At 40.4% G+C, this 20,538-nt stretch overlaps 1 protein-coding gene across 8 annotated transcripts in view; it reads right to left on the minus strand.

Annotated features, from left to right (window-relative positions):
- Positions 1 to 374: 374 nt before the first annotated feature.
- Positions 375 to 20,538, minus strand: part of DPF3 (double PHD fingers 3) — a 249,774-nt gene continuing 229,610 nt past the window's right edge. For 2 of the 8 annotated variants that reach the window (XM_014595447.3, XM_019496515.2), the window contains one exon: positions 18,202 to 19,748. In XM_014595447.3, the coding sequence (XP_014450933.2) occupies positions 19,678 to 19,748 (71 nt within the window). In that variant the 3' untranslated portion in view covers positions 18,202 to 19,677. The other 6 variants (XR_009460160.1, XR_009460162.1, XR_009460157.1 and 3 more) reach the window with 6 other exon arrangements.

The following is a 20,538-nucleotide window of genomic DNA, read 5'->3' on the forward strand; positions in this document are numbered from 1 at the left end:
GCCAAGGTCAGGCTCCACTGTAGGCACTTCTGCTCTCGGTAGCATCTTGTCAAGACTGACAGGCCTTTCTTCATCTCAGTGCAAGGCAGGCAGCCTTGGGAAGCAGGCTATTTCAGTTTACAAAGCTTTTCATTTCCCAGGAATAAAAAGGGCATTAAAATGTAAGCAGCCCAATTGTAAGCAATAGGCTGGCTTTGGTATCAAAACAGCCATTTGCACTTGGGCCCTTTTGGGAACACCTAATAGAAAGCCATTACATCAACTTCTACCACTTCAAAAAGCCTTACTTTTTTGGAGTTGGAATAACAGTTACTAGAAAACTAGAAAAGCTCAGATCCTCAAAAGGTAAAAACCCAACCCCAGTGAAGTCCATGTGAGTTTTACCATTCACTTTAATGGAGTCAATATTTCACTTCTTGAGGGGTGAAATACAGCTTTGCTGTAATTTATCTTTGTACAAAACATATGTTCCAGAAAAATAAAGAAAATAGGGTATTAAGAATCGCACTCTGAATGCCAAATCTTAAGCCATGATAGAGAAACCTACTTTAGGCATTCAGACACTATAGTAATGTGGTCTGTACAGGTAGTTGGACAGATACATTTAATATGTAGGCTGGGAAAAGGAGAAAAATGCTGAAATATGTAATACGGACCATTTGCAGACTGACTTTGCATAATTAGAGAAAGCCTACCATTTATGAGTGTCCTAGAAGTATTTATAGAAGAGGGACTTTTTTTCCTCTACTTTAGCATCTTTGGAGCATTTCATTATCTTCCAAATTACCTCATTATAAAACTGAAAGTGTGCTAGACTCTTTCTGTAGTTGTTCCACTGCTTAGTTCTTAGGTATCAACTCTGTTTCTGAATCGTCTTTAAAAGATGACCCGAGTAACAGAAGAAACTGGAAGATTAAAGATTTGGACCTGAATTTCTCCAAAATCTGGGCATGTTCATATTTGGGGTCTGGGCCCAACCTTGGTTGTTACTGTACATCAGAAAAGATTTGACCAGCATTCTTTGCTTGCTGAATAAACTTCAACATTGGGAGGTTTTCTTTAGATCTTGGCCTTCCTTCTTTGGCTACAGAAAACAAAGTAAACAGAGAAAAATTCATGAAAAAAGCCATTGCTCTCTGGTTCTACTCATCTGTTTAAACACACAATAAAGGGCACAGTGACAGCATTTTTCCATATTTTATTTGAAGTGCTTTAATATAAAAAAGTACATACAATTTCTATACTCCTGTTTTCTTTAATTGTTTACACTTTCTCTAAGTTGCAACAGAATATTAGCTAGATAAGGGAGTCAACACTGCTAACAAACTACAGTACAAGATACTAATAACAGTAAGATGCTTGGAATATATTCTTGCAAATGTGTGTGAATATCAAAGATGTCCTGTAAAATCAAGAGGTCCAAGCACTCATTGCCCTCTTCTTCTCTTTTCCTTCTCCCAAATATAGGACTTTTCCCAGTTTTCTTAACCAGCAAATCTTGCCAAATATAGTGGGTCACATCCTCACCACTGCAAATTGGAGTAGCTCCATCAGCATCAATGGAGTTATGCCATTTACATCAGCTAAAAATCTGGTGCATTGTATCTTCAGATACTGATAGGGAGAAACCCAGTGTATAGATATGGACAAATGAATGAGTACATTACAGCAAGTTAAAAGGGGGCAGGGACTTATAGCTACTCCATGTTAACTATCCATGTGCCTTCTCTTACCCTGCAGTATGTAAAAGCTAAACTATAGCAGCTTAGCTGTCCATCTTAAACTTTGTTGTCGTGTAGTTTTACATAGCATGTTATCCCAAAGGTTTTGGAAGGACGATGGTTCTCTTGGAAGAGATAGGAACACAATTGCTTATAAGAGTAAAGTGAGTTGAAACCCCATCCCATGTTCACATATTCAACACTGTGAAGATTTACTTCAAAAAAGTCAAGTCTTAAAGTAACCTCCCTGCCCACCCACCCACCCACCCACCCCCTCCCCCCCCAAAAGACATCAGGGCTTTTCACATTAGAAAACTGGGATGGAGGATCAAAGGGCATTTCCAGGCAGGTCAGATCAAAACAAAACCATACACATACACATATAGTGTAACAATACAGTCACTTCAGAGTTTTTAAAAAAGGCCCACAATTTTTAGGGGAAAGTAGAGAAAATAACATAAACAGCTATTCTTACAAAAATGCACTGCTTCCCTCACCTGTAATCCCTAGCTGCCAGAGTAAATCCAATACTATACTGTGAGCACATCTACACATGCACCCCACTGCGCAGTTGGTACTGCACGGTCATTTAGTACTTGCTAAAGCAAGTACTAAATGACCGTGCAGTACCCACCGTTACTATGCAATCCTGGCAGCACACTTAGATGCACGCAGTATTCTGTAAACTCCAATTAGGCCCCACACAGGCCAGCAACAGACAACTAGGAGGTAGTGTGTATAGCTGAAAAAGGAAAGAAATTAGAGGGAACTAACAAATTGATATTTTTTTTCTACTCTTGGAGATATGAACATCTTTCAATACACTTGTAACAAAAGGGAGAGGAATCTAAAATGTAGGGTTCCCAAGGTTCTATAGTCCCATGTAACCTACCACCAAAGCATATGCCAAGGGAGAGTTTTGGGGCTTTTGTACACACCACAAAATTGGCCTTTAAAGCAGCTTAAATGCTTTACTGGTGTGGCTGTTTACACTGTCACCGGCATATTGCACATTAAATGACTTTGGGGTGTAGCAAAATAAAACACCACCTACCTTAGCCATGGAGGGAAGCACAAAGCCCCATGCAGTTCAGGGGTTGTGCAGGCAGCCCAACAGCAGCCTGTGCAGGCAGGCTCCACTGAAGGAAAAAAAAGAAGTGGCAATCTTGATCTTTTTTTTTTTCCTCCCTGGAGCCTGCCTGCCTAAGCTGCATGGGGGCCCAGTGCTTCCCTCCATAGCTGCGGGGGGGGGCAGTGCTTCCCTCCATGGCTGCAGTGCCCCCAGGACTGCCCAGACTGGGTGCCCGTGGGCAGGTAGCACCTGGGGGGCTCCGCCATGGGGGGAAGCACCATCCCCCCTCCAGCTCCAGGACTGCTTGGCCCACTGGCAGCTGCCCCCTCCCCCCCCGCCACCACTGGCCACTGGAGAGGCAAGTAAGGATCGGATCTGACCCTTGTATATATGCCACAGGGGTTTACTTCAGTTTAATTCTCCCTAAATTGACACAGTGTTTTTAAAAATCCACCACTACAATTTAGAGAGAATTAAACCAAAGTAAACCCCCATGGCATGTACAAGCAGCCCTTTTCCCTAAAATAGTGACTTGGAATGTGTGGTTCCATCATATTTTCACTTGCTCCATCCATGTGGGACATATCCCCCTCCCTCTACATGGCATTCTGCATTTAGCTGGGGATTGACAGGACAAGAAACTTAATCTGAGGCTGTAGTATTTTTCTGACAAAGCTTCGTGAAAAACAGTCGTTCCCTCTGCATCACCTTTCCCTTGAAAACCAAAAGCTCTGGGGACTTTCAATTGCTACCAGGCCAAGATTCCCCCATAGGGTATCTTGACTGGCATTAGATTATCTTAGTAAGAAGTCCCAGGGCCTAGCCACCCCATCGACTCCCCTACATATCCACAAAATCCAAATGTATATCAACAAACATTTCCAGTTTGAAGTAGGGGAGCAAAAGAAAAAAACATCTTCTGCTACTGAAGCCTGTACAACTACTTTTGGAGAAGAGGTTCTAGAAAATGGGGTGTCACCAAAGTGCCGAAAGTTAGAAAGCTTCCTCGGGCCCATCCCTTTTTCAGGATGACCTAAATTGTCTTTCTTCATTAAAATTATGGATCTTTGTCTTCTTTCACCCATTTTAGCTTGGCACCACAGTTAACACATTAAGAGAGATTTCAGTAGAGTCACCATGTTCCAATAATTTCACTTTGAAATGTATACATGCACAGTAAAAATGATCAGGGTTTCTCAACCTGGGAATAGACCTCTGACCGTCTTCATATTTCATGTTGTTTAATGTGAGAGGAATAATGTGGGGTCCCCTAGGATGGTCCTACTATGGAAAAGGGCATTACAAGTTTGAAAAAGGGTAAGAACTTCCATTTAAAAAACCACAAGAGTAAACAGTGACAGAATACCCCTTTCTACTTTTACTTTTTGACTAATTCAAACTAAAATCTCTTTCACCTCAGTTCAGTTTATCATGCAGAGTGGTGCAGAAGAAAGAGAACCTTTTCTCTCTCAGATGCTGGGATAAGGGATGAATGTCCTTTCTCAATATTGTCCAGCCACCTGCCTTTGCTTGGCCCACGCCCTTTTTGAAAACAATTCTTCTTCCCTAAAGGGATAAGGGTAGAAAAAGACTACATAACTATAAACACATTTCCAGAGTAAGGTGCTAGGACACTGGACATATTTACTGCTCTACTTTTTAAATAAATAAAGTATTATACATTTAGTGTTGACTGAACTCCTCAATTCACAAAACAGATGCAAGTAACTCAGGTTTCCCCTCAATCTTAACCTGGGGATTAAAAATAGCTCAGTCTTTACTGTCATTTAGTTGTTGGCCTCTCTACTAAGAACATCAACACAGGAGCCAACTCACGACAACTGTTTCTGCAATACTGACACTTTTCCACTGTGAATGACAGTAGGAATGCCTACTTATTGCATACAGGACACCAAGCAGCTATCAGCAGCATCCAGTCACTGCTTACATTTTCTAGGCCAGAAGTGACCTAGAGGTAAAAGTCCCTATACCCTAAGCCTTACAGCCAGCTAACAGAGGATGAGGAAGGACTAGGGAAGTGTGCTGGCCTACTCAATAATTTCATACACAGCTACCAGGTCAAGAAACAGAACCAGGATTTCTTCATGATGTGGGATGGGGACCTGCATGTTACGGTACATAAGGTAAATAAGAGGATTCACCTGCAACAGTCAAGTATATTACTGGCCTCACAGTCAAACTCTTCTTATACAAGAAAGAGTATTTAAGGTTTAGCTTCACCCTAAAATGTGTGTATAGAATGAGTATATGTCTAACAGGCCAAATTGTACCTTCCTGATTTTTATAGGATGTTTATTCAGTTTTCTGGTAAAAGAAACTGTATTTTTCCCCATCTCCCCTGTCTACAAACTCAGCCTGGGCTCAGAGTCAAGCATGGTGCTTTTCTCACAAATAATGGAGTTTCTGAAAGCAAAATTAAAAGACATTTTTCCAACTCTATTTTCTTCAAACTGCTTTGTGCCTTCTGTGACACCTATACAACCCTATTAGCCCTCAGCAGTTTGCAAAGATGCTTCTGAGGGCAATCTGAAAACAGTGTGGATGTCCAACGTACTGATGACCTAATCTGGCCTGTGGAACTTTTCTTACTCGTGGTGCAAAACTGAAAAACCCCAAATTGCCTGTCAGAGCTCAGATGGTAAAATATTGTTTTAAGTTGCCAACCAAGAGATTTTAACTTGGAAATTAGTAAGATGAAGTGAATATGGAACTCACAGTTCTTTTAAAGAGTTGCTTTTAAAGATGAAACCATGTTTTCAACCAGGGCCCAACTAAGAAACAGAATCACTGGGTGCCTGTAGATGTGCAGAGATGCTGCTCCAACACTCGGTATTTACAGCACACTGGATCAGATTTGACTGAGTCTGCTGGAGCATGCTAATTAGCGCACTGTAGCAGCCTCCACGTCTCGTGTATTTAGCATCCCCCTGCTTCAAAATGGGGGTGGGGGTGTTTTAACTAAAGCTCATCAAATGAGATTTAGTTAAAGTGTCCCCCACCCCCATTTTGAAGCACAGGACCTTGAATACATGTGATGCTGCAGGTGCTCTCAGAGCTGCTCTCATTAAAACTCCCCCGCTTTGCACCCCCGGAGCATGTGTAAAAATGCCCACTGGGTGCATCTACACATGACACTACGTTGCTGTAGCACAGGGGAGGGCAATTAGTTCAGGCAGAGGGCCACTTCCTGACTTTTGGCAAGCCATCGAGGGCTGTATGACAGGCAGCCAGGGGCAGATAAATATTAATTTTCTAAAGTTTTTAGGGCCCCCGCGGGTCGGATAGACTGGCCTGGCGGGCCGCATCCGGCCCACGGGCCACATTTTTTCCACCCCTGCAGTGTAGCAACACGCTCCCTCAGTATAGCGAGTTGCTATGGCAACATAGTGGCTAAAAATAACGGTGTGCAGCAGGCACGGTGCAGTATGGGCTGTTACTGCGCTGTCCAAAAGGAAGTACTACATGATGATGCAGTAACAACGGTGACATAGGGGCACGTGTAGACGCACCCACCACGTCTAAAAGAAGTCAAAGGTCCACTGAAACCTAAGAGTGCATTGGCTAGTAGGGCTAAGACACATGAACTTCTGTAGCCAATGGCATATAAGGAAACAATACGATTAGCACCACATATAACTGCTTTGAATCCCAGCCTGAATGACCAGGTTTCCATTTACAGTCAACTGGGGAGCAACCATTAGCTTGAGTCTAAAATGAGGCTTAAACTCATACCACTCTGCTACTCCACCCTACTCAGTCAATGTAGTGATCCAAAATTTTGTGCTGCAGGAATCTTGTAAGATAACAAGGAAGGAAAGTAACAGAAAAACCTTTAAGCTCTACTTGTAATACAGATTTCTTCTTTCATTTCATCCTCAGTAACATGTTAATTTAAAAAAGAATTTAGGAAACTATATAGTACAAAGAAGTCAGGATTTTTTTCTGCTGCCATGATACTGTAAGGCTAAAACCTTCCCTTTCAATAAAATTGTCCAAAGCATTGAAGTTTATCATATTGTTTCTTAAATGTCTTAGTCAGTTTCTATATACATGATAGTATTTTTTTATTTTAGTGTTCTATACTAACTGACCAAGATACTAAAGGATCCCTCTTGTAAATGCTGTATTTTAACAATTACTATAGAACCCTGTACTATGTTCTCATAAAGGAAGAGGGCTCTGTCATAGAAAGAAAGGTGGCCTTGTGGTTAGGGCATGAGATTGGAAGTTGGGAAACAATGGGGTGCTTAGTGAATCCCTTAATCTTTCTGCACTGCAATTTCCCCATCTGTGAAATGAGTGTCACTCTTCTATACCTCACGCAGGTTGATGTGAGCTTTGATTAACGTATCTACAATACTCAACACACTCATGATAAGCATGAAAGAATGCTTCCAGATATGGAATCCAGAGTTTCGTCTATGTGATACATTGAACAATGTTGGGAAGGTAGCTACTAGAAAATATCTTGACTTCCTTATTGCAGTAGCCATTTTGCATATAATTTCATACTTGGTCAACCTGACCATACCCCCCACAGCTGTAGCATCTGGATAAAACTCTGGCAGCAGAAATATCAGTGGAAGAGACTGTACAATTTTGTTTGAATTGTTTATAAAATGGTTGGTTCTAAGTCAACCTGTTCTAACTGTAACAATTACAAGGAAAATCCTAGAGGAGATCATGAATGTGTCAGTGAAAACATCTGCTCACTGGGCAGCTACTGATGCAGAGTGTCCACAATGTAAAGCCATATAAAAAGGATAGAAATAATACTGAGAATATTTTAATGCCATGGTACAAACCAATGACACACAACAACTTCAAATACTGTTCACTTCAGCTCACCCTAGCTCAAAAAGCTATCACTAAAATGGAATTACTTCAGGAGACAAAAATTATTAGGGGAATGGAAAGTTATCATTTGAGGAGAGACTGAAAAGATAGGGACTGTTTAGAATGGAGATGGATAAGAGAAGGCATGTTACAGGTGCATTAAAAATAATGATATGGACAAGTAGATCGGGCATTTCTATTCACCCTTTCTCCTCATATTAAAACAAGGAGACATCTTGTGAAAATGAAAGGTAATGCATTTAAAATAGAAAAGCCAACCCCTAACTTCCTGGTATTAGAAAATGTCCCTCAGGGTAGTTTATTCCTTAAGTATCTATTACAGGAATTATTGACTCTTTTTTTTTTTTTTTGAGGCATCTGCTGGTGCCACTGTCAGAGAGAGGATTCTAGATTAGATGGATAACTGATTGATCAGGCATATCAACACCTATTTTCTCATGCATGTACAGCACCTTCAGCTGTAAGGAAAACCAACATGAGGTAGTAAGTATAGGTTTTATGTCTAAAGCACCTAAATTACTGAATAGGTCACAAATATACCTGTACTTTAAGCTTGGCCTGTTTAAAACATAGGGCTAGAGCTTCAGTTCCACCAAAATTAGTGGAGTTGTGCCTGTTACACCAGTAAAGGATCTAACTCATAGATCAAATTCCTTTTAATGTATTTGCCATTGGCTTGTATCAATAATACCTCCCTATCTCCTCCACTGGATTTTAAAACTACATCCAAATAGCATAGAAACACTGCTATAAGAAGTAATACTTTGTCCCATTACCCCAAAATTCTGTTATACTTTTAATGAGGACAGTTAGGGCCTTTCCCTATTCTTCTTCCTCATTCATAGTAAAGGAATGTTTGTATAAACCTCTAAGTCTGTTTCTGCTTTAAATAAGTACTGCAAAACTGTATGTACTGTAATGAGCAGTAATCAGTAAATTGGAGTATTTTTGGATAATTAATTCAGTACTTATAAAACATTTGAAAAGGGTTAGAACATCAAAACAGTTTCCAACATGCTGTGCCATACTGTCAAAAAGGATTTAGCCTGTTTCTCCTTTTCCACTGTGAAAAAGAAGTTTGTGTCATTACTAGTTTAAGGGCCAATAATAATAAGCCAGATTCAGTTTCCCAAATTTGGCTGTTTCTGTCTGGTGTCTTAACTTGCACCCATTACTAATTAAGAGAAAAGGACAATAGTTCAAGTAGTCAGCTGCCATTGGCTTGCTCATGCTGGAAGAGCAGAAGCAGACATGGAAAAGGTCTCTGAGGGCATGTCTACACGAGACATTTACTGTGTAGCTGCCTAATTAGCTCCATAGTAAACGTCTCAGCATCTACACACACAGTCCTATTAGGCCACAGTAAACTATAAACTCCACTGCAGGTTAGTACTTGTAAATACAAATACTATCCTGTGGCACAGTTTTTTACTTCACAGCAGCATACATGTAGACACAGACACAGCTGGCTAGGGCACAAGGGTGGCGCTTCAGATCCAGGACTGCCTGCTGGCTACCCCAACACTGAAGCACACTTGTGCCCCAACCAGCCCCTCCACAGCATGTTGAGCTGGGTTAGAGCACCCCCAGGCTGGCAAGCTGACCCCCAGGTCCCCTGCTAGCCAGGGCTGCTCCAATCCAGCTCAATGTGCTGCAGTTCTGGGCACACATTCAAACGTGGCGCCTGGGAGCAATAAACTCTGAGCGATATGTGCTGGAGTTTATTGCTGTGCATTAATAGACTGTATAGATGTGCCCTGAGTGTCTCTACTTCTTTCACAGGACTTCATACTCAAAAGCTTGTCTGTATCCCTCCCAACTCAGCGGTTGATCCAATCAAAGATATCACCCACAAAAATCCTTGTCTCTTGCATTTTTCCTGGACCAGCATGCCTACAACATCTTCCCAACTCTACCACAAGTAACAGAGAAAACATTTATTTTAGAGGACATCTCCTTACAACTGATCACCCGATCTTGTCTGGTAAGCCTTCTGTTGTCATCAGTTAATGAAACAGCACAAGAATGAGCCAGCATGTTAACTAAACTGCTGCTTACTGTTCCCAGGAACATATGCAATGCTGCTGACCCTACCTGTGATGCTGTTGGAAACATAAAGATGTAAACCAAGGGGAGCCATGCTTGGCTTTTCCTGCAATAGAAAGACAGTCAAGTGCAATACCATCTGGAGAGAAAGGCTGAGCTGCAATGTTGCCCCCCCTCATTTTTAAAGAGTATTTTAAAAGTATAAATAAAGTGTATATGACCACTCAACACTGATAAACTCAATATTTGAATTTCAGCCACTCCAAAGTAAAGGATGCCCATTGGTTCATTCATCAGGGACATAGTAAAATGTATCTTTTGAACACATGTATTTTTAAGAGTATTTATTGAGAGCTGATGTTTTGGTCTGGTTTGGGACTACCTTTATTACTGGGTTGCCCATAGCCCTTTAAACCAGGCATTGGAACACAGTTTTTAAGAATTTCAGTAAGGTTTTAGTTTAAGGGAAGGAAAAGAGCTATGACGAGAGGGCATAGGACAGCGCTCCTCAACAAAATTCGAATGGAGTTGGCCTTTGGAAATTCCTGACTGTTGTCTTTCTATAAGAACATAGGAGCAAGAGAAATGAAAGAGTAAGGAAAGAACTTATCCATTTGTTGTGTTTCTGGGGAAAGCTATGAAAGATAGGGTATGTCTGGGGATAGGTTATCATCTATTTGACACTCATCCAGTTTGAAGAAAACCAAAATCCTGATTTTCATTACTACAGACACACAGCCATTCCCTCCTGTTAGCTAGCAAGTTAGAATTATTAAGTAACAGAGGCAGAATTAAAATCCCTTCCATATAGACAAAAAAATCCCCCCAGTATGATATTTGCTGGGAATGTACAGGTGAGATAGAAGCTAACACTGTTATATTACTACCAGACAAAGAAAAATTCTCACAGGACTTGGAAAAGTGAATAACCTGAAATGGACTTTGTCAGTTTTCTCAGTCGCTTAGACTGTGGAGAAGCATCTGAACTACAGTCCTCTGGAAAAGATGGAGTTCAGCTCTCAATTCACTGGAGATGTAAAGCCTAAAATGTGTTTCAGTGAACCGAGACAAGAGTGGGTCTGGACTGAGTGAAAGACTGTAAGGATGTCAAGATGTGAAAAAGGCTACAATCAGAAAGGTATGAAACACTGCTTAATGCTGAGCTTATAAGACCTGGGGTAGGCTGTACGGAGATGAGAAAAGTAGTTTTTGTGTTCCAAAATAACAATAAGGGTGAATATTTTAAATGCACCAGTGAATAATATAACAATACTTCTACCCAAGGACCTGAAAACACATTAAAACATTAATGAGTTTGTGACCTGATTTTCTAAGGTTCACTTCTGTAAAATTAAGGCATAAGCCCTGCAGAAAACCCCTTCTGCTGCCACGATACTATTATTGTCTCCATTTTACAGCTAGTTCAAGTGAGGCACAGTAAACTCCCATGACTTGCAAAGACCAAATAGCAATTCACCAAGAGAGATGGGGATATAGCACAATTCCTTTACCACTCAATCCTGTGCATAGCCTCCCTCTCCCAACACCCGCCTCTCCATATTCTCTCACCATATGGTTCACCTAATATAAGTGAGCACACATTCCTCTTAGGATACCAGCTGATTGTTTTCAATCATCCCCTTTCAGTTTTTCTATTGATTAACAACCAGGGAGAGATCCTGCTCAGCCTTGCTTATGGTAAGTAGTACCCTACTATCCGAGCAGACCTATTGACATCAATGGGCCTGTGCTTGTGGTGACTGGTTAGCAGTGAAAATGAGGTTTTCACCGTCTGTCCCTAAATTAAAGTCCTTGTGCTAATCAAAATGTTGGTGAGGGACAACGTGCTGTTATGATAATCCTGACAGGGACCTATTTGGGGGCTTATGTTACTGCTGGGACAGTTCCCTTGGGACAAAGAAGATCTGCTTCTCTAAAGGACATAAACTCCCTTCCACTCCAACAAAATTGAGTTTATCTTATATAAACCAGACTAGGGTTGGTGCGTGCCCTCAAAAGCCACTTAACTAGCTGCCTGGGCTGGAGGTCATTATTAGTAATTATATCATCACTGAAGATGGATTTGGCTGCCTGCCAGTCCCAGCTCCTGTCCTTCTCTGACCAGAATGAGGAAACATAGCCAATCAACAAAAGCTATTTATTTCCTTTGCAGGAAAGGGCATTGACTGATCAGCATGAGACTCCTGGAATGCCACCTGAATCTCATCACTGTGTCCAGTGTCACTGACTTGGGTTGCTTGAGTTTCACGTGGTAAGAGGGAAAAGCATCCTAGATAGCTAGAGGGTAGTTTTTCTCCATTTTCAAATGTGACTTGGTTTTCACAATAGTAAACATTAATACTTCACATCCATTTAGTATTTGTCATAGGTCTTAAAGCACTTTGCACAAATGGGTAAAAATTACTTTCTCTACCTTACACATTGAGGAAACTGGGACACAAAGAGGTTTAGTGATTTGTTAAGACCAGACAAGTCGGAGCTGAAATTGACCCTGTATTTCCTGACTACAGCAGGAAACAATCTACCCCTTCTGGTTGTGAATAAACATCTGAAGTAATCTGTCAGTACAGCTGACTTTCTTAGTCTGCAATTAGAAAGAATCAATAGCACTATGAGGTGGAACTTCCCCCATTCAGTTCAGTTATTCATGAACTGAAGCCTAATGATGACAATTAAAATGTAAACATTACCATCTATTACATTGCAAGTCATTTAGCATAGGCATTGCAGTTTGGGATTGTGGGCAGAGATTGCATAGAGTACATTACATTTCCCGTCATTGTTAGGGACCCTGATTCTAGTAGAGGAGACAAAATCTCTACCTAGCATAACTTGTTGACTCAAGGTTAATACAAACCAGTGGACGTAGAGTATGTACATGTAGGTATATGGAGGCATGAGTATGAGAACCCCCATAATGAAGTGAAATAAAATTGGCTCCCCTTGTCTTTTAGTTGGTTGTGAGAACTTCTCTGATGTTAACTATGAAAACAATGGACACGGAAAAGATTTTCATGAAATTATGCTGCCTTCCCCATTCCTATTGCTTCGCCCTTCCTCGCCACTCAAATCCCAAGTTTGACTCCTTGAGGGCTAGAGGATGCATACCGCATCTCACCAACAATTTGAATAAATAATCATAGGAGCTGAGAATGGGAAAGGTTTGTTTTTATATTTGTAATCTGGTAGCATTGGGGCAGCTCTGACTCGCTGTGCTGAACACTGTACTGCTATATATCTCAACAGAGGTCCTTGAACCAAAGAGCTTACATCCCAAGCAGATAATCAGGCACAATAGGTGGATACAGCAAACAGACAGGGGGAGCACCAGATACCACTGAGTGCCTCTCCAAGCAGCTTTCCACCCTCTATAGGCCACTGAAACTGCTTTCTCCAGAATTTCAGGACAAATATACTACCCTCTTCAAATTATTAGTTTAGTTTGGTTCAATTGATCATGATCTTCTTGTCATCTTGTCCTCCTTTATTTTTATTTAGTTTACATCCAAGCCACATGCAAGATTCTTCCCATTAGTATGTACTCTGTTTTTAATGTGTGAAGAAAAACAGCTCCTTCCACTTTTCCCTTAAAAGACTATTTTCTAGACCTATAGATCTCAGTGCCTGCTGATTAGGCAAGCAGACATGTCGCTTTAAGGGCATTTTTCTGTTATCCAATTCAACCCAAATTCATAAAATACTTTTGTCTTCCCACAACTGCAGATAAAACAATTCCCAGGGCCACATGGGATATTTTTGTGCTCAAAGGATATGGACCCTGGAGCAGTGACAGGCTTAATTAATATTTCTTTCTACAGTCACCCTCTTCTTTCCTCCAATTTGACCCCTTTCAAAAAAACAAGCAGGAGGTGTAGAGAACCCACAACAGCCTCACAATGATGTGCTGTACAGGAAATTCTTTTGTTGAGTCAGAGTTTAAAAAACCCCTTTCAAACTGCAGAAAAGACGACAAGGGACAGCAGTTTAAAAGCTACAAGGAGTAATGTTTGGTTCATATGAATGCTGCTAAACAGTGGCTTTTTTTCCTAACTTAAGACCCATTCTTGAGCCATTCTCCAACACAGTTATGGAAGAGTGATACCCCAACCAGCTCAGCAATAAACCAGATGCTGGTAAGTGGGTATCCCTGGTCAGTTCAGATTACTGAGTAAGTACATGGCTATGCTTCAACATCTCTAGAAAGCAGTACACAATCTCAAGTCGGGGACCCAGCATTTGAGATACCCCAGATTAACAGACACTTGAAAAAGTTGGCATTGACTCTGTGCCTCCATTTTCCATGAGAAACCATGGGAGCCATTTGTTATTTTGAGATAAAACTCACTCTTTAAAAAGCACTTGCAGATTTTCAAATGTAAGGTGCTATGAAAGCACAAAGGCATTTTGCTGTAAAGAAGGTAAAATCATTGGCAAAAGGAAGAGCAACTAACCTTCAACGACCACGTAAAGTTGTTGGAAGGAATGCAAAGTACTCCTGTTCTTTGTGAAAGGGAGGGAAAAATCAGCAGCTCATTTTTCTTCCTTAGAAACTATTAATTATTTTCAGGCACTGCACCAAAGGGGAAGAGCTGGAAGTTAATGTCCCATGATCACAGGGGGAAAAAAGCTTAATGCACAGCATCAAGGCTATTGCTGAGCAGCCACTGTGAAATCCAAACCCTGCTACCACCACATTATTTTACACCTCTTCCTGGCTTCAAATAGCAATAGAAATTTCCCTCCCAACCCAATGAAGTGTGGTTCTAGTCAGACACAGGAATGTGTACAAATGACATTATGGGATGCCATATTTATTTTCTCTGCTTCCAGATTAAAAGGGATTCATTAAAAGCCAAGTTGTGGGTTTTGTTTTTCTTTTCTTTTTTCTTGTCAATGCTGTGAACTCAGGCTTGGATATCAGAAGTAAGCCACTGGCAAATGGTGTTGATTCTTTGAGGCAGAATGGGATACAGCTCATGTTTCTGTAGCTATATTAGAACTGAAAGGCTAACATGGAGAGAGAGGTATTGATGTTCGTTCCTAATAGTAAATTAAGCACATTGATGTGGCAGTACACAATGTCAAAGAGAAAGGAACTGTCTAGATGCAGTCTGTTTTTCTGATCCTGTACTTGGCTCATTGATGCTCTCATTCCAGGTAGGGTGCTACAAACCTGCAGCAACTGCCTACCCTCTGCATCTCTTCCTGGAATCAGATGATACATTGTGGAAAACAGAGCCAGACAGGATGAGGGCATGACCAAGCTGCCTGGAAGATGTGTTGAACTGATAGTTAGTCCTCCCTAGAAGGATACTTGTGTTGAAGCTGAAGTACCAGGATGATAATTTTTGCAATTTGCAACTCCCTGCACCCTTATTTCCTACAATTGCAGTCTGTGGACTAAAAAAGAAACGGGGGGGGGGAAGGGGGGGAGGCTTAAATTTGTGAGCATTTAAGTAATATGTTCTAAGTCTATTGTGTATTGTGTAGACAAGGCTTGTATTTTCACAGAACCCATCAACCAGCTAATGTGTTTTCATAATAAGACCAGGAGGAACAACTGCCTCATTTGGTCTGACATCCTGCATAACACCAGTCATAGAATTTCACCCAGTTATTCTTATGTTTGACTCACTTGATTTGATTAAAACTTGTCTTCCAGAGATGTATCTAGTCATGAGCTGAAGGCTTCAGAGAGGCAGAAACCACCATTTCCATTAGCAGTTTGTTCTTTCCAAAGGGACTCAATTAACAAAAAAATGTATTATACTCTATTCATATCAAATACTGTCAACAAACTTACATAACTGAATGTCCACAATGTCACATAAGAGAGTAACTGGAGAAACGTCTTTACTGGATAAGTCACCAGTGCAAAAAGTGCTTGACAATCTCAAAAATTTGGATTAGCAAAACTAGGTTATTTAATTCGGACTGGAATAGCAGTGAGGACAAGGCAACTTGAGATTGTTTTCCTTAGTAAGTCAGTTCAAGTCTATATCCTTGTGCTGCTATGCCAAATTAAAATCCAAGTTGCCTAGTCTTCATTGAAGAACACACCTGTGTTTTTCCTGCAGTACAGATGTACCCCTATACTATAAGCTTTCATTTTTAATACTTTCACTTAGGTTTTTTACAGCCTTTAAGAGCTACAGTCCTGTGAAACAGGCAAACAAATAGAGTGAGAATTTAATGGTGCCAGCTTGAATGACAGACATTTATTAAGGATGCAAAATGTTCCTCCTCGCCATGACAAGGACGGGCATGAAGTCAGAGTCCCTGAAATGTTCTCCTCAAAGATCTTGATTATATGTTGCTTCATACACTGCCTAATCAGGGGCTGTTTCTATAAAGAAGTTTGCACCAATGACAGTGCAGTAGGGAAGCGAATCCAAATGTTAGAACTTGAATCAGGGCTCAAGTGTTCTAATCCCATTTCTTCTTTTTGTGACATGGGCTCTCTGCTGCCTCTGTAAAACAGATACAGTATTACTTCCAGAGTGGTTATTGTGCCAATTAATTCATCTCTGTAAAGAACTTCAGGATGTGCACAGCTCTACAGCTATGCTAAAAGTTATTACAGAGTAAAATGTATCAACTTCTTGCCTTAGCATAAGGCAGAAGAGGGGAATTGTTTGGTGCAGGAACTTCTTAATGGTGAAGTGGGAGCTTTGGAGCTAACCTGCTGCTAGAAGTTAGCTGGAACTGTCTGTGCACATAGAGATGTGAGAGTAAAGCCACAGAGAGTGAAATGTAACCAGACCATGACAAGCAAGGTCCTATTAAGCTTAACTCACATGGTAAAGAATATTTTGCAATTTAAGACCTAATGATTTATCCTTTGGTCACACCTCATTAGTGATGAAACTTCAGCACCACTATTAATAAACATTTCCAAAAGGAAAGGATCATCCTCACTGCAGAATAGTTGTGGGAGGAGAAGATATGCTGTAAAATGCCTTAAAGCCACAGAAAGTGAAATGGGGTGTGAATGTGGATTCTGGAATATAGCTAATTAACACTGTCTTGGTCACATCGACATACATAGGGTGCAGAAGCAGTAAAAACAATCAGTTCCATTAAAGCTTTGTTCAGAGGGACCTAAAGTGCAGTTGACAGGCCAAACAGGCAGCAAGGAGTCTCAGGAGGTGGTCTGCTGAAGCAGTCTTCCCCAAAGCACAGGCTGGTGATAGCATAGCTAAACAGCTTCACATTTTTATTGCTGTTTAGCAAAAACACCAGGCAATTTCTAATCGTCTCTCAAGGCAGGTGCAAGTCCAAGCAAATGTGAAGATTATGGACCTCTTGTGACAGAAGTATGTAAGGTGTGGCCTTCCTGCTTCTGACAAGGTGCCAGCACAGTTCTCCCTAGTAGAAAGTTTGGGCACCCTATGCTTATTCCAGCATGCTCCATCTCTGGTGCAGATCTAGGATAACTGCCGAGGGAAAACTAAGGTGATATGCATGGGAGGAAAATGACAGCTTCTCTTAGTTCCTCCTCAGGAGATTCTAACAGATGGCACAAGGGAACAGAACAGGCAGGCTAGGGCAGCTCAGAGGACTGGATGAAACCATGGGGATGAGCAGTTGGAAATGTTTCAGCACGCTGCCCAGCAGGGTTGGAAGAAGGATGGTTCATTTACCATTTTTAAAAAGGTACTGTTTAGAAAATGTATATGCAGTGGCTGAGGCAGCCGGGTCACGTAATATATGGCTGCAGTGGCTTCTATCTTACCCTTCTAATGCATGACACACACCAAAGGGTGTCTGCACTCTCTCAAAACACTGTTGACTGGTTTTCAGCTTAGGTTATGTTCTCCCACAAAAACTAATGGATCAAATCAATCCTGGGTAAAAACAATGCAGCTCTACCAGGAGTACCTTAGGTCCAACATGACTAGAAATAAAGTGTTCCCATGCTATCCTGGAATTTAGAGGCAGTTTTAGGGAGATTATAACACTTCTATTTTAGGTTTGTGTATACAATACGATAGCTTTGAGTGTAAAACTATGAAAGCAAAAATATAAAACTGACTAGCCTATGTGCAGTGCCCAACCTGACAGAAGTGCAAAAAGTTTAAAAGGTGAGAGAGAGAGAGAGAGAGAGAGAGAGAGAGAGAGAGAGAGTGTGTGTGTGTGTGTGTGTGTGTGTGTGTGTGTGTAAAATAGAGAAATACAAGTTAGAGAGAGAGAGAGAGAGTAAAATGGAGAAATAGAAAAACGCTGTACAATTTATTTCAGTTCAATAATTTAAGGTGTTATTAGTAAGATACACAAGAACTCATCTTTTAGATCATGTTCTTTTAAATGTTTGTGGACATGGTATTGCAGAAAAGCTTCAATTTATATGAATTTTCCAAATACAATCTTGTGTGTCCTTACTTATTTGTATAAGCAACCAGAGTCACTCATGATGCTTGGGATGCTCACCAACCTATACAACATTCCTATTCTTATGCCAGCTTTTTAATCTTTTTATAAATGTATTTTACATATCACATACAGATAAAGACCATTCTTGAACACTCGACAGATTCATAAGTGATATGTTTACAGCCTTACAGGGACACTTGGAATACACCTTAAATTACTGAAATGAGAAATTGCTAACAAAAGCAAGCAAGGTTTTTCTTTTTCTTTTTTAATCTCCATTTCATTTAGTTTGGACAATAAAACTAAATTGGTCAGATTCCTTTCCTGAGAAATTAATTCAACGCCATTCTATTTAAGTATGATAAACCATAAAGGATTGTTCAATTAAAATAAAGCTGGTTTTATTTACCCCTCACTAAAAAGGGTGAGTTTTGGAGGAGGAACAAATAGTGTAATTGCCAAAAAATATAGTTGTGGAGGTGGGAAGGCAAAACTGTTTGCAAATTTAACTTGGATTTGACAAGTAGTTTGCAAGTGTTTAGAACACAGCTTTCAACTTTCGGTTGACAGAAAACATGTTCATTTAGAAAAATGCCAACATTTAATTTAAAAATGTTAAAAACCCACAATAAAATGTTTTGTTTGATTCCAAGCTATTTTTTTTTTCAGTTCAGCAAGGAACTAGAAAGATTTTCATTTTGAGTTGGTTCAAAAAGAGGTTTTTTCTCCCAAAAATGTTCATCTTAGACAGCAAAACAAAAAAATCAGGTTTGTGCAGAGATGTACTTCTTCACCTCTTTATAGACAAAACAAAATTATTGGCCTGGAATATTTAACAACTTCACTTCAGGATTTCTCCCTGTATATTATAAGAAATTAGATGGGGTGGAATATGTATGTGTGTATACATGTATTGCATTCTTTTCTGAGTTACACTAAAATCAAAATTCTGAAGTCAGCACAATCAAAAGGTTATATCCAGCAAAGAAACTGTCACACAGGGAATTTGAGGTCAGTGACAACATGCTTATATTATTCATGACTCAGGAAGAACTAAAATGATACAACCTTCAAGCCGGCCTAGGTCTACAATGTAGTTGCAGTAAAGAGGTTTCCAGTCAAGCCCATGAAGTGTCACAATTTCTAATACCCCAACCACAGCACCTCATCAGTAATTGTTTGGGAGATAGGTTGCTATTTCTTTCTTTTAAAAGAAGACCAAACAAAGAGCACAAGGCCACACAAAATCGACTCCTCAATGCCAATATAACAATTTCCCCCCTTAATATAATGCATGTGAGCCTATTACAGTACAGCAGCAACCATGCATGGCAGTGAAAAGATTTCATTAGGAGGATTGAAAAAAGCAGACATGTTCCTTCTAGTAGAACCCAGGAGGTACTGTATTAGTGAAACCTACACTTTGACAGTAAATTCTGTAGATACCTCTTCTTATGTTTGAGTGTCCATTCTCTTTGATGTGTGTTGTGTCTTGTGTTCTGGACAGAAAATGTGTGCTGGTACCACAAGTCAAAGAGCAAACTGCAGCTTGATTGATGGAACCCCTCAGGCCTGGAAGCCAAAAGCTGATGCTCTCTCTCTGAGTAGCTCCCGGCACAAATGACAACTCCAGCTCCCTGTGAATAAAGAATTCAATCTCACATGCACTGTATTAACTCTATATACTTCAACTGTACACTAGGGATGGCTTCAATGTGAGAGTAGTTATCCTCAGCCCCTGAAGTTGGTAGTGTATTTCTAAAGCAAGTACAACATTATTCCTTTCCCAACAATTCTCTTTATCCAGACCACCCCAAAAAATTTTAGTAAATTATGATGTGCATCTCCACAATAGCTTTTGAATGTTGATACCCTAAACCATCATCTCCTGATTAAACAATTGGTTATTTCTTCAATTTCCAAAGTTTTTCTCTGTTGGGTTGATTTCCTCTCTACTGAAGTTTAAATAAATGAAAAGTCCATGTACTTAAGTTATAAATCATAATTATATGACCTATTTCTAATTATTCTTGCCTTACCCCTTTTGAAAATTCCAGTGCCCTCCAATCAAATGTTTCCTTCTTCTATATCATGCATAATTCTAGCAAGGAAGTAACATTGAATCTAAATTAGTTTTCTTTTATGGAGTATTTCAAATGCTCCAAGACTAACAGGTAATGTTACACAGGAGCTAGATTCACCAAAATTATCAGCCTTCCCTCACACCAGACAGAAGCCTTCTCCTAACCTGGCCTTTCCCCACAACAGACTCTCTGGGCATGTCTACACATGCATTTACTCTGCAGTAAGTTACTGTGCAATAAGCAGTTTTTATACTGACATCTACATGTGCAGGCGTTACAACACAGTAACGCTGTGTGTGGACTGACTTGGGACTGAAATTAGTCCCAGGTCAGTCCAAACACA

This window comes from Alligator mississippiensis, chromosome 2 (assembly GCF_030867095.1).
Source record: "Alligator mississippiensis isolate rAllMis1 chromosome 2, rAllMis1, whole genome shotgun sequence".
NCBI classification, from domain to species: Eukaryota; Metazoa; Chordata; order Crocodylia; family Alligatoridae; genus Alligator; species Alligator mississippiensis.